General features: G+C 42.9%; 1 protein-coding gene across 7 annotated transcripts in view; it reads right to left on the bottom strand.

Moving 5' to 3' along the window:
* LOC132152649 (rap guanine nucleotide exchange factor 4-like) overlaps positions 1-19,601 on the bottom strand; it is a 75,527-nt gene that overhangs the window by 26,048 nt on the left and 29,878 nt on the right. For all 7 annotated transcript variants that reach the window (XR_009436558.1, XM_059561424.1, XM_059561426.1 and 4 more), the window contains 2 exons: positions 10,389-10,461; positions 9,404-9,468 (listed from right to left, as the gene is read on the bottom strand). Coding sequence is in view for 6 of the 7 variants with exons in the window: in XM_059561424.1 (XP_059417407.1) it covers positions 9,404-9,468; positions 10,389-10,461 (138 nt within the window). In the remaining variant the exon portion in view is untranslated. The remainder of the gene's footprint in view (positions 1-9,403; positions 9,469-10,388; positions 10,462-19,601) is intronic.

The following is a 19,601-nucleotide window of genomic DNA, read 5'->3' as shown; positions in this document are numbered from 1 at the left end:
AGGGGATATTTATACAGTACGGTCTGCTTGTTAAGGGCCTGATAATCAATACAAGGTCTTAACCCTCCATCTTTCTTGGCTACAAAGAAAAAAATGGAAGATGCAGGGGATGTACAAGGCCGGATGTACAAGGCCGGATGTAACCCCGGCGAAGAGCCTCTTCTACATTCTCTTCCATGGCCTTCTGCTCTGACGCCCAACGGGCACTGAAGGCCCCTGGAAGCGTAAGCTAACGCTATGGCGTCAACTATCCATCTGGATAGCGTCTGTCTCAAAACAGCCATTCCCTTGGAACGCCCACTGAACGAGACAAATAGCTGCTCCGTCTGCCGAAAGGCAGCAGAGCGAGACACAAAAGCTCTTAAAACCCTGACAGGACAAAGAAGACTCGAGTCTCCATCCTCCCCTGACACCGGCAGGGCAGACAAGGCAATAACCTGAGCCCGAAACGGTGTGTTGAGGGATTTCGGCACATAACCGTGCCTAGATTTGAGTATGACTCTTGAGTCATTGGGCCCAAACTCCAAGCACGACTGGCTCACCGAGAGCGCGTGCAAATCACCCACACGCTTCACAGAAGCGAGAGCCAACAAGAATACTGTCTTGAACGACAGATGCTGAAGGCTAATCGATTGGATAGGCTTGAAAGGGGGACCCTTCAAGGCCTCCAAAACCGCCGCGAGGTCCCACATAGGGACTGACGGAGGTCTGGGAGGATTCAGCCTCCTAGATCCTCTGAGGAACCGGATGACTAAATCATTCCTTCCTATTGACTGACCGGACGCCGTTTCAGAAAACGCCGCGATGGCAGCCACATAAACTTTGAGCGTGGATGGGGCTCTGCCCTTATCCAACAGCTCCTGAAGGAAGGAGAGGACCTCCGTCACCTCACAACTAAGGGGTAAATAACCTCGAGCTGTGCACCAGCTGGAGAACACCGACCACTTCGAGGCATACAGACGTTGTGTCGACGGAGCTCTAGCCTGAGTGATGGTATTTAGCACTCCCACTGCGAGATCAACGGGTAACCGTTGAGTGCCCATACATAGAGGGACCACAACTCCGGTTCAGGGTGCCAAATCGAGCCCCTGACCTGCGAGAGGAGGTCTCTCCTCAACGGTACCGGCCACGGGGCGACATCTACTAACTGCATCAGATCTGGGAACCATGGTTGGTTCTTCCAAAGAGGTGCTACAAGTAGTATTGAACATCTCGTTTCTCTCACCCGTTCTATCACCTGCGGAAGGAGGGAGATGGGAGGGAACGCATAAAGCGGGCAGCACGGCCATCTCCGTGACAGCGCGCTTTCGTTCTTGGAAAGAACGCGGGGCAGTGAGCGTTTTCGTGGGACGTAAAGAGGTCCACCTCCGCCATGCCAGATCTCTCCCACAACAGCCGGACTGTTTGCGGGTGTAGAGACCATTCGCCCGTAGGAACATTGCCTCTGGACAGCCTGTCTGGACCCAGATTCTGCAGTCCAGGCACATGCACTGCTCTCAGCGAGCGCATGTTGCGCTGAGCCCAAATCAGGAGGCGTTCCGTCAGCCTGCACAGGTTTCGGGACCCGAGACCGCCCTGGCGATTTATGTAGGACACCACGGACATGTTGTCCGAACGGACTACGACGTGGTGATCCTTGATATGGGGACGAAAGCGCGTCAGCGCGTTCTCCACTGCCAGCATTTCCAGGCAGTTGATATGATGGAGCTTTTCCAGTTCTGACCATAGGCCAAAGGACGGTCTGCCTTCGAGCAGCGCTCCCCATCCCGAAGTGGAGGCGTCCGTCGACACCACTTTCACACTCGGGGATGTCCCCAGGCTTACACCTGATCTGTACCAGCCGTTCGCTGTCCAAGGTGCTAGAGCCGCAACACAGCTCTGATCGACCTTGAAATGCAGCCGGCCAGACGCCCACGCTCTGCGCGGCACCTGAGCCTTCAGCCAGAACTGCAGGGGGCGCATGCGGAGCAGGCCCAGCCGCAGAACCGGAGATGCTGAGGCCATGAGACCCAGCATCTTTTGACAGTGTTTGAGCGACACAGTCGCGCCACAGCGGAAAGAACTCGCTGCACGCTGAATGCCCATCGCGCGCTGTGGTGACAGCCGCGCCGTCATGGAACACGAGTTCAGAACTATACCCAGAAACAGGATCGTCTGACTGGGGTTCAGCGAACTCTTCGCCCAATTGACACTGAGGCCGAGCTTCTCGAGGTGATCGAGTAAAACGGCTCTGTGGCCCACGAGCTCCACTCATGATCGGGCCAGAACCAGCCAGTCGTTCAAATAATTCAGCAATCGTATGCCTCTGAGTCTGAGAGGAGCGAGCGCTGCATCCATGCACCTCGTAAAACGTACGAGGAGCTACGGACAAGCCGAATGGCAGGACTGCAAACTGGTATGCCTGGCCCTCGAAGGCGAATCTCAAATATCGGCTGTGGTTTGACGCTATCTGTATTTGAAAATACGCGTCCTTCAGATCTATTGACATGAACCAGTCCCCTCTGCGAATCTGCGCGAGGAGCTTCCTGGTCGTGAGCATTTTGAAACTGCGTTTCATCAATGCCTTGTTCAGCTGTCTTAGATCCAGTATGGGCCTGAGACCCCCGTCTCTCTTGGGCACCAGAAAGTATCTGCTGTACAGCCCCCCCTCGCTTTGAGACACAGGCTCTACAGCCCCTTTGCTCAACAGTTTTGATATTTCGGCCCGAAGTATGTGTGCTACTTCTGTTTTGACCGTAGTTTCGACGCGCGCTGAAAAGCGCGGTGGGCGTCGAGAAAACTGTAGCGAGTAGCCTCTCTTTATAATGCCTAGCACCCAATCCGAAACCCCTGGAAGCACTGACCATGCATCTGCATGAATGGCTAAGGGCTGGATGCGAAACGCGCTCTGTTGACTGGGCAACGGCGGCGCTCGAGTGTGCTGCGCATCTGAGGCGGGGAGCGCGCTGATCACAGCGGGCAGATCGCTCTTCCTCGACCCCGTTCCGGCGCTTAACCGACTGGAGGGAGGCTGAGCGGGTCCCGTGGGACTCGATATATCTGCGAGTAACCGTGGGCTGCATGTGTGCACTTTTACCACTTTCAACTCGCTGTCTGCCTGTGCAGAATGTACGTGCACGGGCCTCGTTTTTACAGAAGCCCCGCGCCGTATGTGACATAGTGTTTGTGGGCACTTGGAAGTGGGCACGTTTACTATGCGGCGCGCTCGACCGATCTGTGTCGATCTTATGTGCGCTAGCCCTGTGGGCACTGGGTAGTGGGCATCGTCACTGCATTTATAGCACCATCGGCCGTGGCCGGACGAGCATGCACGGGTTTCGTTTTTACAGAAACCACATGACGCGTGTGACATAGTAATTGTGGGCACTGAGGGGTGGGCACGTTTACTATGCAGTGTGCGCGACCGACTTGAGTCGACATTATGGGCGCAGGCCCTGTGTGCAGGGCTGTGCTTACATGTGGAGATGGGCACTGAGGAGTGGGCATCGTCACTACATTTATAGCACCATCGGCCGTGGCCGGACGAACGTGCACGGGTTTCGTTTTTACAGAAACCACATGACGCGTGTGACATAGTGATTGTGGGCACTGAGGAGTGGGCACGTCTACTATGTAGTGCGCGTGATCGACTTGAGTCGCTTTTATGGGTGCGAGCCCTGTGTGAAGGGTTGTGCTTATATGTGGAGATGGGCACTGAGCAGTGGGCATCGTCACTACATTTATAGCACCATCGGCCGTGGCCGGGACACCAGAAATTACACATTTTTCGGGAGATATCTGGGTTGCCGTGATAACGGTTTTCGTGTGCAGGCAAGCGGGCAACCGTACAGGCTTGCGCATCGCAAAAAACGCTGAAACAGTCACAATCTCTGGAAACTGAAACAGCGGCGCGCTTAGGTGAGAGCCCTGCCACAGTGGAATATGGAGCGTTCCAAGCCTTCGCCACCTCTTCGTGAAGCTCAGGAAGAAAAGAGGCAGGCTTTGAGAAGTACGCTCATCCGAAAGGGAAATACCATCCAGCCGGGAACGAGAGGGGGGACGCTGGTGGACTCATCGCGGCCAACACAAGCATCCGCCCCGGCTCCTTCTCGATGTCAGCTCGTCTGCTGGGCTTCTGAGCAGAAGGCGCGAGATCCTCGGAGCTCGCCCAGCCCTCACTGCCCGAAGCTAGCCGAGAGCGCGTGTCCTCTTCCCGACGACGCGCCGGCAAACAGCGGGCGCTGCCCACCGGGAAGCGATGCAGGGGGGGGGGCGGTGAAGCAGGGCGAACCGGCGAGCTCGGTTGAGCTGAAGACGGTTCCGGAATCCGCTGGAAGCGATGCTTTTACGGCGCCTCAGCGCAGCGGAGAATGCAGGCTCAGAGAAAAAGGCCAGGTGAGTCCTCAGAGTCACCATGGCAACAGCTCGCAGTGGGGGCATCCGCCGTCAGCGAGCGAGCGCTGCATCTTCACCCAGGCAGGAGACACAGATGACGTACCGGTCTCCCTCGCTGAGTGGGGCTCTGACGAGCCGCAGGAAGGCATCTTAAAAAAGACGCGAGCTCTTTTACGAGTGTGTGTCGCAGGGCGAACACACACACACACATAAAGAACAGCTTGGATATAACAGGATTGAAAGGATATAGGCGCCGGATAGCGCAGCAGGAACGGCAGTGGAAGGCGGCGATGCCAGCAGCTTCAGAATGGCTCGTCCTGCTGATGTGCTTTCTCAGACGGCGCTTGCTTCCTCCGTGATCCAGCGATGCGTGAGCTTCGCTGAAGAGATGAAAAATCAGGTGAGTCAGCCTTTTCGAGCTCCTTTTATAGGTTGGGCCACACCCGTTTCGGCGGGAAGTGGCAAGAAGTGCGCGAAGCGCCCTTATTGGTCTGATGTTGCATCAGCCCGCGCTCGATAGGCTGTGCAGTTGCCGCAGAACAAGCCAATGAGCGAACGAGCCGTCTCACCTATGGCTGTGTACTGCTGCAAATGCGCTTTACAAAAATACAAAATTAAGGATAATTTTTTGCTTCAGTATTTCGTGAAAAGAGACTTTTCCCGTAGCGTCTTAGCTAAGACGCAGTACGAGAGAGCTCTCGTAAGAGAACTGACTATACGAATGCTTCAAATAATACTACACCTATACACAATCAACCTACTGACAGATTTTTACTTTATACTATATATAAATGTTGAGCTATACATAGACAGAAACAGAAAAATATATAGACTATAAGAATGCTTCACATAGTACTGTACATGTGCAAAGAGAAACACCATAATCAAGCAGCTGGCTGGGGAACAGTGCAAGATGATTTGTAGTGCATGAGCATGTAAACACACATATTACTTCTTTTGTGGGATTATGTACATACAGTATGTGTGAAAAGTATCTAGCGGGCATAGAGTTAATTGCACAAAAATGTTTCAGGCAGTTTTTCTGTGATGTGGAAAGGTTGGGGGTGTTTGGGGATGTAGGATGTGAGATGGTTCATGTTTCAGGAGGTAGGCGGTTTGAGTGGGGTTTCAGAGAAGGGCAGGGTGGTTTGAGTTCAGGGCTCTCACAGCCTGGGGGAAAAGCTGTTGAGCAGTCTGGTGGAGCGGCTCTGATGCTCTGGTAATGTCTTCCTGATGGCAAGAGCTGGAAGAGACTGTGGGAGGGATGGGTGGAGCTTTACTGGAGCATCGTGTGAAAATGTCCAGGATGGAGGGGAGAGGGGCACCAATGATGATCTTTGCAGCTGTATTCACTGTCCACTTGAGGGTCTTGCGTTCTGCTGCACTACAGTTCCCATACCAGACAGTGATGCAGCTGGTCCGCACGCTCTCTATGGTTCCTCTGTAGAATGTGGTGAGGATGGGTGGAGAGAGACTTGCTCTTTTCAGCCGGTGGTGAAAGGGTAGGCACTGTTGTGCCTTCTTGGAGAGTGACATGGTGTTGGTGTTCCAGGTGAGATCCTCTGGGATGTGCACCCCCAGGAATTTAGTGCTGCTGTCTCTCTCCACAGTAGAATGGCGATGGTCAGTGGGGGGTGGTCAATGGAGTTTCTCCTGAAGTCCATCACAACCTCCTTTGTCTTCTCCACATTGAGGGACAGTTGTTAGTGCCACACCATTCAGCCAGTTGTGCCACTTCCTCTCTGTAGTGCGTTTCATCACTGTTGCTGATGAGACCTACCACCGTTGTGTCTTCCACAAACTTAATGATGACTTACACACACATAACAGACTTACACATAAACGATAGACGTGGTTAGGTGTCTGTGAGCGTGGGTTTATAAGCATCTCTTAATTGGATTAAGGCAGGTGCAAAAAATCAAAAACACTGACACTGGTGGGATGGCTAGATCCTTGGCATAATTTGTGTAATTTATATAATATTTTATAAAAAAAAAAAAAATTCTGGCTCTTGACAATTTTTGTTTAATTATTATTATTTACATCCAAAATCCCTTCTGTAAAATCCTTTAATATGTCAACAAAAGAAAACAAGAATTTTGACCCTGCCATTATCCAATGTTCAGATTCCTGTTCTAGAAATGCATGCAAATTATATATTTATATATACTGTGTGTGTATATGAAATTAAAACATGCTTTCAGAACTCAGAACTTCTTCCCAGTTCAAAAACACCATTAAAGGGATAGTTCACTCTCAAATTAAATTTTGGTATGTTTTAGCTTACCTCAAGGACATCCAAGATGTAGGTTTCTCTGTTTCCTCAGTATTTCCCATTTTGATATTTTTAGGTCCAACCGTTCTTGTCTGTGACTCACATAATGGATGTCTATGGTCACCAACTCAAAGAGCATGCACAGAGGAGTCAAAATTAAACAATTCCCCATCGTAAGTACACATTGATGACCTAAGACACGAAACTAGCGGATTGTGTAAGAAAACGAACAGTATTTATATAGTTTTTACCTCTTGTACACAACCACGTCTAACTGATCTGAGTGCGCGATTGCTTCCCGATGTGACGTGCGCGCGCTCTGGCTTAGTCTGGGCGAGCGCGGAAAGCACTGGAAGCGATCTCTCGCGCGTACACATCACTCATTGTTTACACTTACTGCCTATGGTTGACACAGATTTCGGAAGTATTACCTTTCACTGTGAAGATCTAAACATATTTAGACGTACAGGAAATTGCAATGGAAGACGATTTCAATATATCCATAGACAACGTTGAATTTTTTTCACAACCATATTTATTTGAAACAGAATACACAGACCAAGTACTCAGGAGCGATCCGCTGCAGCAGCACGTCTTCAAGCCTCAGAGACAGAGATCTCTTTAAAATTGGTGGTGTAGCAAGTGTTGTGAGATGCCAACAGAAGTGGAGAGCATATGTTGTCACGAATGAAACAACTACAAGACATTGACAGTATCGCATCACACACCTGCCTGACTGAAGATCCTGAGGTTTCTCCGCTGTTGAGACGCAGCGTTTTGCACGTTGTGTTTAGTTTGCCACGTATAAACTGGAGGCGACGTCCAATGCCAGAGGGACCCAATGGCATGCTGTCAATAGAGTGAGTAATGTGTTGTATTTTTATTATAAACGCAACAAGTATAGGGTGCATTATAAACATTAATTTATTACAATTACTGTATTATATTTCAGACAGTGCAGATGGTGGCGTAGCGTGTGGTAAACAATGAGTGATGTGTACGCGCCAGAGATCGCTTCCGGTGCTTTCCGCGCTTGCCCAGACTAAGCCAGAGCGCGCGCGCGCGCACGTCACATCGGGAAGCACTCGCGAACTCAGATCAGTTGGATGTGGTTGTGTACAAGAGGTAAAAACTAGGGGTGCTCCGATCACGATCGGCCGATCGTTATGCGCATCTCGTCAGTAAAGCCGGTTCTCTAATCAGCGGTAAATTCCCTCAGGTGCGTGATTTCACATAGAGCAGCTGTTACTACACAGAGCCGTTGTTAACTGAGAAGATGTGCAAATCCACGTTCATTTTCAGCGTTTATTTGCGCATCTTCTCAGTTAACAACGGCTCTGTGTAGTAACAGCTGCTCTATGTGAAATCACGCACGTGAGGGAATTTACCGCTGATTAGAGAACCTGCATTACTGACGAGATGCGCATTAACGATCGGCCGATCGTGATCGGAGCACCCCTAGTAAAAACGATATAAATACTGTCCGTTTTCTTACACAATCCGCTCGTTTCGTGTATTAGGTCATCAATGTGTACTTATGATGGGGAATTGTTTAATTTGGACTCCTCTGTGCATGCTCTTTGAGGTGGTGACCATAGACATCCATTATGTGAGTCACAGACAAGAACGGTTGGACCTAAAAATATCAAAATGGGAAATACTGAGGAAACAAAGAAACCTACATCTTGGATGTCCTTGAGGTAAGCTAAAACATACCAAAATTTAATTTGAACTATCCCTTTAACTGAAACAAAGTAAAAATCTCAAAAATATTTCTGTTCCAAACGAACAGATTCTGTCTGCAGTCCAGCCAAGCTTCTCTAATGCAGAGCTTAACTCATACAGAACAGACTGTGAGCAGTATTAACTGTGATCTCATCCAAGTTTGAATCAATTTAAGTGTGTCAGCTGAGCTCTTCAGCATCTTACAGCATGATTTTACACACTTTATGGCAGTAAAAATGACAGAAGTGCTGTGTGAATGAGCAGTGGACAGGAAATGACCAGATGAGTCAGAGGAGCAGGAACACGTACGTACACAGAAATGAGAAAGAGAGGATGCCAGAGCTGCCCAGTTCATTTTACATTTCAAACAAATGTATTCTTGTTCTGTCTGAGAGATGGTGGGAAGGAAGGATGCAGTTATATCAGAACTGACACACAGGAGAAATAACAAGAATCAAACTCTGCTCTTTGCTCATAAGGTGAGTCAAGCACTGTCTAATTTGGACCAAAAGGAACTTCTCATGAACTGACTAGGAGAAATTCATTTTTCAATTAAAAAAAGAACCTTTATTTTTTTTAAGAGCACTAGATTATTCACAAACCACTTCAAAATAAATTTAAACAGGACATCTTATGTTGTCAAAAAGAGTTTTTATGCAGATAAAATTGAGCATGCACAGTCAAAAACCACAATAATGTAAGGAATACTATAGTCAGTGTAGTACCATATTTAATTTTTGACAGGAATGAAAACAAGGATGTGAGGGATAGATGTGAAGTGTCTTGCATGCTAATAAGCAACTAGTTAATAGTGACAAGTGTTCCCTGCACTTAAGTGCTACCCATATTTCTAAGATGTTTTATTGTCCTTTTATTGTGCTTTCTGGAGCACTCATGACATGAGGGGGAGTAAATGATGATGACAGATTTTCATGACAGATACTGACCTCAGATGGTCATGATTTTGGACAGAAGAGTGAACATGTGCCCTGACTGAAGAGATGAAAGAGACAGAAGATTAAAACAAACCTTATTTAAGTGTTTGGATGATGATCCGGCAGAACTGTTGTTCAGATTGTCTTTGTCAGGCATTCCTTGTAAACAAATTAAACATTTTTTTTTTAATGATAAATGCAATAGATAAATATTGAGCAGCATCATTTAGTCATGGCAAGAGTAAAATGTATTGAAGATCAGCAGGTTCAGCAGAAGTGGTAGTTAAGAAATAAGGTTAAATATAGTGTGTAAAGTCATCATGGGGCTGTGGGATGTGTGTAATCTTCAGTAATGGGTCCTGAAGGGGCTGTGGGGAGCACTGTGCACACACTACAAAAGCTTCCTCCTTCAGGAACAATAACTCCAGCCCTGGACAACAGCGTATCACTCTTTAGAGAACATATGACACTGACTGAACTACACACATTAGCATAGAAATCTGAAAAATAAAACGTGCTAGTTTACGTGCATAAATTATTATATACAGCAACTTCTTAGCCAAAAAAACAAAACACTCTTCTTATCAAGAGCTGTTCTCAATGTGACAGGTTTGATTATGCAGAAGCACAAATTCAGCACTTTGATCACAGGAATAAATTACATTTTAACATATATTCAAATACAAAACAGTTATTTAAATCGGAATAATATTTCACAATATTAATTATTTTTCTGTATATTTGATAAATAAATACATCTTTGGTGTAAATAAAAGACATGGTGTATGTTTTGGTATTTTTCTCACAAAAAGCTATTGTATGACTTCCGAGGACATTTAACAAGCACATACACTGCACTGCTTACTGTATATGATACTTCCAATCTGATGTTTTGCTTGATTTTTTACAGATTTTTCACCACTATACGCTTTAGTTTTATTGGGGGAAAAAAAAGTTCGGAAATTCGGCAAAACTTATCTTCTTTGCGCCACATAAGAATGAAAGTCATATATGTATGGAACAAAAAATGACAGCAGGATTATCATTGTTGGTGAACAAAGCCAAGTGTTTGTACTTACCGTCAGCATTTGGGCCGCTCTCCATAACACCGTAGGGAGGGACCAGCAGACCAGCCATACACTGACGATAACTCTGAAAGATACAACACTACAGTCACATACGTACGAGACGTGGCACAAAAACACTGAAAAGAAACCAAGAAATTAATCAATTACTTACAATAATAAATAAAATATTAACATGAAACTAAATTTAACCCCAATTACTTAGCTTCGTCAGTTAATCCAAATATTTTTAACTTCTCAGTCTTTCAGCCAAACTTTCCTTATTTTCTTGCCTCTCAAATGTAACTTTTTTTTAGCCCTTCTCTGCAAATCACTTGCGATATAGAGACACTTCTTATGATCCAATCAACTCCTGATAAGATTTTTTTGGTTGGATATCCCATTTTATTTCAGAACGTGGAGGTAAATGGATTGTAAAAAATATTTCTTATGGGTAAAAGAGTTGGTCATATATTAATAAAATATGCAGACATGCATGAACACACGCACATTTTCTCAGTGATGTAAAAGCTACAGTATAAGAGACATCACTAACATGAGGTTTGAGTAAAGGTACACACACGAAAAACACCATAAACCTCGTCTCCCAGCTGAGTCTGCTTCCTCTCAAGGTTTTTCTCTTTAGTGCCTAAACATCCAATGACATTTCTTGCAATAGCCACCTAAAATCTAGTTTAGCTTTAGAGTTTCTCCCCAGAACGATGGAATCATCTGAGCACAAATAAGAAAAGCAGTTCTAGAGGAAGAGTTCGGAGTGCCGTCTGTAATCTCTTTAATCAGGTCTGACTGCAGATCAGAAAAGATTACACTGGATTAAATCAATATTTCTGCATCAAAGATCAGGCGACCTTACAAAACTTACAATTGAAAAAAATAAATAAACTAAAGGGTTAACTGAATGTTAATTGTTATTTGTTATTGTTTATGTTTGTTAAATACTGTACATTTTTGACCCACTTGAATAGGACTTAAGTACATTTGTATATGTAATTTGATATTTAATTATATTGTCTTTGAAATATGGATACTAAGCGTCATGAGTGTAGAACCGAATACAGATGAGCATTTACAGTAAATTAAAATCTACTTATGTAATTTCTTTTGAAAATTGTATGTCATGTATTTAAGTATATTTGTAATTACACATTTCAAATAAAGATGCATATTAGTATATTTAATATAAATATAAACTGTAAATGTAATATTGAATAACACTAGTTCTAATGAAGTATTTTGCATGTGCTTTACTAGACAGTATGTGAACCTGGACCACAAACCAGTCATATAAATAAGATTTATACATCACCTAAAAGCTAAATAAATAAGCTTTCCATTGGTATATTACTAATCAAAAATTAAGTTTTGATATATTTACAGTAGGAAATCTACAAAATATTTTCATGGGACATGATCTTCACTTAATGTCCTAATGATTTTTGGCATAAAAGAAAAAAAAAACAATCATTTTGACCCATACAATGTATTTTTGGCTATTGTTATAAATATACCCCAGCAACTTAAGACTGGTTTTGTGGTCCAGGGTCACATATTACAACACATATTACTACATGACAACAGATCTGTAATGATGAGTCAACAGAGTTGGGATCCCTGTGCAGCTTTATTAATAAAAAATCAAAAACTGATTGGCAGAGTTCAATCACCGGTCAAATGGTAACGGTTATGTGACCCATGGAAGGGACAAAATCTATGGTAATGTGTGACCAAGGGCATTGTGGGACTGGTAATGGTTGTAGCAGTCCAGCAGTCAGTTGTCTGGAAGATTTAGAGATATTACAGGTAGGGCAGGCATGAATAAAGGTGATAGTATCTGATGGTAAAGTGGGCCACCAGAAGTGACTGGAGAGAAGTTGGACCAGGATAAGTGTTACGTGCCCCCCCACCCCCCATTGCTGCAGTGTATTTAATACGTCGTTGACGAAGGCATGTAAGACTGGAGGACTACTGACCAGCCCGAAAGGTGTAGCCAAGTGCCTTGATGTGGTGGAGAATGGCGTTTTCCATTTGTCACACTCACGGATTCAAATGAGATTGTATGCTCTGTGGAGATTGAGCTTGGTGAAATATTTGGCAGTGCGGAGCTGTTCAAAGGTTGCTGGAAGCAGAGGGAACTGGTAACAAAACTTGACAGTAATCTTGTTCAGGCCTCGATGCAAAGGACGAAGTCCCCCATTCTTCTAGATATGAAGAAAAACCCGGCAGAAGCCGGAGTGTTAGAAGGTCGGATGAAACCCTTAAGGCCCGTTCACACCAAGCACGATAACTATAAAGATAACGATAAAGATATAGTTCTAAAAATCGTTCTCAATATTAAAGAATAGCGGAGTCCACACCACAACTAACGACTAACAATAAAGGCACAGAGAAACAATATCGTTGGAATCACTTTCAGAACGATTTTTTTTTTCTGGTGAACGATAAAAATACTGCCAACCAATCAGAATCAATCCTGCTGTAATGAGCTCGAGAATTTAAAGCAGCAGACGCGCGTCCGCTTAGAATACACAGACAATATCATTCGCTGGTGTGGACGCTAATATCCTCATCTTTATAGTTATCTTTATAGTTATCGTTCTTGATGTGAACGGGCCTTTAGCCAGCTCCTCTTTAATGCAAGATTTAACGTCCTCTGACTCCAGTTGTGTTAATGGAAAGACCCTGCCCTTAGAAGGTGTTGTGCTGGCTAGGAGATCAATGGTGCAGTCACTAGAGCGATGAGGTGGAAGTTGACAAGCCTTGTTCTTACTAAAAAGGCATTGGCCAGGTCATTATATTCTGGTGGGAGATTGGGAATGGAAGAGGGTTCCAATAGGGGAATAGTTTTTGGGGAATAGTTAGAATACAAGGTTGGAGACAGCAGTCGGACCAATGGGTTATCTGTTTCTCAGTCCATGAAATCTGTGGATCATGCATCTGTAGCCAGGGAAGTCCAAGAATCACAGGGTTCTGAGGTGACTGAACAAGGAATAGATGAATGGACTCTGCACTTAGGAGAGCCATCAAATTTCTTAGGAAAATCCAGACGAAGACTGACAGTGGCGGAGGCTGATGTGGAAGTGGTCTGTAAAGGTTTAGGAGGCGGCATGCTCGTGTCAGGTGAGGGAAGACGGAAGGATTGCAATAAAATGAAGTGAAGTGACGTGACATACAGCCAAGTATTGTGACCCATACTCAGCATTCGTGCTCTGCATTTAACCCATCCAAAGTGCACACACACAGCAGTGAACACAGACACACTGTGAACACACGTCCATTTATGCTGCGGCGCCTGGGGAGCAGTTGGGGGATCGGTGCCTTGCTCAAGGACACCTCAGTGGTATTGCCGGCCTGAGACTCAAACCCACAACCCTAGGTTTAGGAGTCAAACTCTCTAACCACTAGGCCACGAAATGTTTGCAAACACAAAACAAGACTCCACAATGAGATTGAGAGCTGCTTAAATAGTACCACGAATGAGGTGCAGGTAATCAGTCCCACGCACAGCATTGTGGAAAATGAAGTCCGGAGAATGGTCAGTCCTCTGGTGGTGATCAGAGGGAGCCACAGAGGCTTGATTTGTGGCAAGATCATTAAAACATAATAACTTAAAATGTACTTTAAGTAAAACCTTTTTCACATTATTACAAAGTGCTCTATAAAAAGTGCACGTAAAGTGTATTTAATGAAATGAAAAGCCACTGTGTACAAAGTGTACTTAAAGAGATGTTTTCATAAAGTGTATATTTACAAGTTTTTTTATGTACTTTTAAGATGTGATAGGTACATTAAAAGTGCACATTCAACACAATTAAGCACACTTATTTTCCACAAAGGATAAAACATTTCACAAAATTTTGGTTTGAAAGGATCTAATTTTGACATGTTTACAGTGTTCTACAAAAGCAAGTTATTGAAAAACATTACTAAAAAAAAAAAAAAAATGTAAAACAAAATGTTGCAGAAAAAAAAGATGATAATAAAAGAGTACACAGTCAAGGTTCCTCAACATATCAATTAGCATCTATAACTGACAACAAATTCTACAGACAGATGGGCAGATCCGGCCGTTGGGTGAGGCACTTAACCTTGGATTTCTCTGGAGGAGAACACGTGTATACTTTATGCTGCTTTGGACAAAAGCACTAGCTAATTATAGAGACACAAGAGAGATTAGTGCCCAATTAGTGTTTGGCAAAAGAGCAGAAAGTCCAGCTCGTCCATAATTTATTAAAGATCCCACCACATGCAGCGGTTTCACACATCCCCAAAGGCCATATGCAATATGTCAGTAAATTTAATTAATATCTGTTTTGATCCATCAAACCTAATACAGAACTGAAGATGTTATACATCACTGTCTCTTTATAAAAGGATTCAGATTGGAGAACATGCAATAAAACACAGTTGATAAATATCATTATATAGACAGAATGTGACAGAAGAAGCTTATTTTATTACTCTCAAAGCTGAAAGTTTTAGTAATGGGAGGTGCCAATAAATGAAGCTCAGTGACTAATGACATAGAGGCGGCCTAAGCCATTAACCAGGACACCTGGGACAGTTAATGTGGCCTTTCTGTGCCACAGATTTGATTGTCTGGCTCTCTGGGGAGTGGACATCTCTCTGAGAGAGGACAAGTAATTATCTCTGACTGATGCATCCCATAAATCACACAAACTGAACCTTTATGTATCGATAAATAACACAACAACTAAACACAACAGTCAGAGGGTGAGTGTGCACAATGGGCCCCAAAATCTGTATGGACACTTAAAGGTACAGTTCACCCAAAAATGACATTTCCATCACCATTGTCATCTCATGTGACATGTCAAACCCCATTCACAATCAGCAATCCCTTGTGAAAATGAAGTGCACTAAATTTTATGGAAAGTACACTTGTTGTGTTCTTCTAATCTTTAAAAAAAAAAAAAAAAAAAAAGGTACTAGCAAATCATGTAATATGGATTAAATAAAATGCCACTTAAAAAGTGTGCTTAAAAACAGCACACTCTCATGATTGATTCTTAACACGCTTTTAAAAAGTGCACCTCCTAATAATGTCAAATTAAAAGTTAAACTTTAAAGTACATTTTACATTTATCATAAATGCTTGTCAGTGCATTCAGTAGTATTTTAACCATATTCCAAAAAAAATAAAAATAACTATTAAGTAATTATGTACTTTAGTCATGCTTAAGTGGGTCCAGATAAGTGAATTTAACATAATTCAAACAAGAATTATTTTATTGCAGTTAACATTCAGATAAGTGTATGAAAACATTCCATTCAGTTTACATGTAACTTTTCATAAGGGATAACATATATTGTATTTTCCAGTCATCTTACAAATAACATTTCTTTATCTCTAGAAAGGAACCGCTCACATTCTAAAGCTCCAGAACATCTGACAGTTCAGTGCAGAGCGCTACTCTGCCTCTGTCATGTTTCTATTGTATTTGTAATGATTTATCTTTGTATGGTAATCAGACGAATGGCACAGAGCTCTCCTGAGGAGAATTATATTAAATGATGACAGTATGTAATGCTCATTATTCCACTGATCATCAAATAGGCTCCTGAATAGTTTTGTGAAAGCAGCAGTGTTGACAGCCCCCCCCCCCCAAAATCACATTTCTGTACCAATTTTATGGAATATATGAAGAATTTTCAATACTGTACTTTAAACCTGGGTTAAATGGAACTGAGATTTCTATATGCTTATCAAATTAGCCAAAATATTACGCAGTATAAATACCCAAGTGGCGAGAGAGATGTTTATAGAATTGTGAATGACTGAAAAATTCCAAAACCACAACAGACTGTCTTTTAGGTCAGAGCCGTAGACTAGTGGATCTCGGTCCAACGTGTGCAACAGCTGTCACTTCTGCTACTGTCCTGTGATTTAAAGGTGAAAAAGCCCAAAAGTGTAATTTAAATGTCTTTTAGGACTGATGAGCTGAACATGGGCCCCTATTATGACTTTAGCAGTTTCCATGGTGGTTATTTGGAGACTCTTTTATAAGCAGTCTGGATCGTCACATGTGTTAAGATCTGTATGAGGCGGGTGATAAAGGTGATTAGAGTGTCGTGTCATGCAGAGTCAACTATAAGCTTTTCAAAGGATGAGTTCTTAAAGAAAGTAGCTTTTTTTCTAAATTTGATCAGTCACTCCTACATAGTGGAACAAACCTTTACATTAACATTAAATTATTATACAGTAGATGTTTTAATATATATAAACATACTGTGTATAGCAGTGCAGTTGGTGAGGCACAAACACACAAGGACGAAGGAGGTCGACAAAAAGGTATTTTAATTAGAATATCCAAAAGACAGGCAAATAAATCTTCATTACATGAACAAAAAACATCAACGAGAATGGACCCCGACTAAGGGAAACCTGAAAGTATTTGTAGGGGAGTAAACAAAATAACTAATTAGAGTCAATTACTCAAACACAAGAAAATGAAATGACAATTAGGAGGTAAAGTGACAAAGAGATGTATTATAAAGATTTCATTGGATTATTGTATTTATGAGTGCAGAATGAAAAGTCAACTCCATTCACAAATTTTTAGCTAAATGAATAACATCCCAATTAAGAAACACAAACATCATGTTTTTGAACCTTGTCACTTTAATGAATGTTAATGCTTATTCATACATGGGTTTTTCTTCAAGCACATTTTGAGTTTGACCTAGTTTCTGTCTCTCCTTTTGATTAGTTCATTCTGTTCACCTGTGTTAGTTAATTATCTTTGTTTGGTCTTTGAATTTAAGTTGCTCCCTTTCAGTTCTTCCTGGTTCGGTATTGTTGATGTTGTTTTTCTGTGTGTTACCTTTGCCTTCATGGATTATCATCTTCTTAGATTGTTTAACTCTTGTGTAGATGACCTTCGTCTTCATGAGGGTTTCACCACCTTCGTGGAGTGGGTGCTGGTGAGCATTGACTCGCCATTCACCATTGTTCTTGCCGGCCCCACTCCAGACCCAGAACCCAATCATCCATTGCTCCCTCTATCGGCTCCACCATGGGCCGTCATTTTGGCTGCGGTCTGGGTCCCACCCAGGCTCCTCCACCTGCTCCAAATCCCTCCTTCTCCCTCCATCTGATCCGTCATGGTCCTTTCTGATTCCTCCTTGGTTCCTCCGTCTGCCAGATCCTCAATGGTCCCTTCTGTTTCCTCACTGGCTTCTCTCTCCATCGTCGCCACCCTGGTCATCTGCCTGCCTCTCTTCCTGCCCATGCCAACACCTTGTCCTCCCCCTTTCCTCCCTCCATTGCTCGCCCGGCTATGGCATGAGGTCCCACCTTCCGGGAGGAGGGAGTACTGTAACAGATATGGACTTCTGTTGTGTTTTCATTTAGTTTTTGTCTTCATGCCCATTTTGAGTTTGACCTAGTTTCTGCCTCTCCTTTGGACACTCTCAACATTGTTCACCTGTGTTGAGATGCATTTGTATGCATTATCTTAACTTGGTCTGTGCAAGTAAGTTGCCCCCTTTCAGTTCTTCCTGGTATGGTATTGTTGATCTTTTGCTGCGTGTTCCCTTCGCCTTCACGGATTATCATTTTGGATTCTATTAAATTCTTGTGTAGATGACCTTTTGTCTTTGTGTGCCTTTCCTCTACACATAGTGTTACAATAATATTTATATTATTATTTTACATATATGTTCATTTTGTTTCAAGTAACAAAAGTGTTAGTATGCTTTTAGTTTTAGTTTAGTTAACCCTGCATATATGCTATACACTAAACTATAACGACTTAAATTATGTACAGCAACAGAACACTGATAATTTACCCATCATCCCATGGGGCTTTAGTGGGGTGCTGTGACTGGAGGAGACATGCCAGCCCAGAGGTGCTTAGTGGAGGCTGATATACTGTACAATTACACAGTCAGATGCACAAACACACAAACGGCACACACAAAATCACATTTCTATTCAGTGTTTCTACAGCACTAAATACAAAACAAAAACCCTTATAATTAGATCACTGTGACTGTGCAGTGCTGTTGATTTAAAGGAGCAACCTGATGCTCAAGACAGTAATGAGTTCAATTAAAAATGAGTTTCCAATAGCGGGAACTCCAAGACTCTCAATAAACAGAATACAAAATAACACAGGCATGCATGCATACACACGCGCGTGCACACACAAAGCTGGAAGGAGACAATACTGTATGTGAAATACAGTATATAAATATCACCCAAAAATGGTCACTCACTTGAACATATTATGATGAGACAATAAATACAAGCGCACACGCACATGCACATGTGTGCAGTGCGGAGTGATACTGAATGTGGCAGGATTTGTTTCTTTATGTTGCAGGCATCCAACCTGAGCAGAGTAATGAGTAATGAAGCCTTCATGCTCAGGGTGTGTGAATATCTCAAGCAAACTCTTACATAACCAAGCTCTACACTCAAAAACCTCTGAGAATCACATCTCTGAACAGACAGAAAACAGCAAGACATTAAACTCACTAGATCAGCCAAAACAAGTCATCTAGATTTGAAAAGATCAACATTTCTGTGATATTCATTATATAACCAAGCAACCTATCTTGATTATTTTTGTGTTATTGTTTGCAGTTTTTGTTTTATTTTGTAATATGAGAATTTGACATAAATGTAAATATATTTGATATAAATTGTATTAAATCAATTAAAACTGTTTGGAGTCAGTAAATAATAATAATAATAATAAATTATACTTTATAACACTTTTCTTCAGCAGTGATGCATTAAACTGATCAAAAATGACAGTGGACTGTTTCCACAGAAATATGAAGCAGCACAACTGTCAACATTGATAATAATCAGAGCCGTTTTTGAGCAGTAAATCATCATATCAGAATGATTTCTGAAGATCATGTGACACTGAAGTCTACAGTAATGATGCGTAAAATACAGCTGCACATCACAGCAGTAAAATTCGAGCTCATTTAAATTGTAAAAATGTTTCACAATATTACTTTTGTATGGTTGCACTTTAGATTTACAGTATGTTCACTTATGTAGATAGTACTTTCTTAGATAAACACACTGTATGAGTAATCTTAGGTAACTATATTGGTTATGTTTGTTTTAAAGGTAGGTTCAGGGTTAGTACCTTGTTATTACCCAGTTATCGTAATTACTATAATAGCATGAACATGCAGAACAGGACTGTAAAATAAAGTGCTACTGTA

Source organism: Carassius carassius, chromosome 11 (genome assembly GCF_963082965.1).
Source record: "Carassius carassius chromosome 11, fCarCar2.1, whole genome shotgun sequence".
Classification (NCBI taxonomy): domain Eukaryota; kingdom Metazoa; phylum Chordata; class Actinopteri; order Cypriniformes; family Cyprinidae; genus Carassius; species Carassius carassius.
Note: the sequence above shows the minus strand (reverse complement) of the source record. Positions and strands in the feature narration are given on the sequence as shown.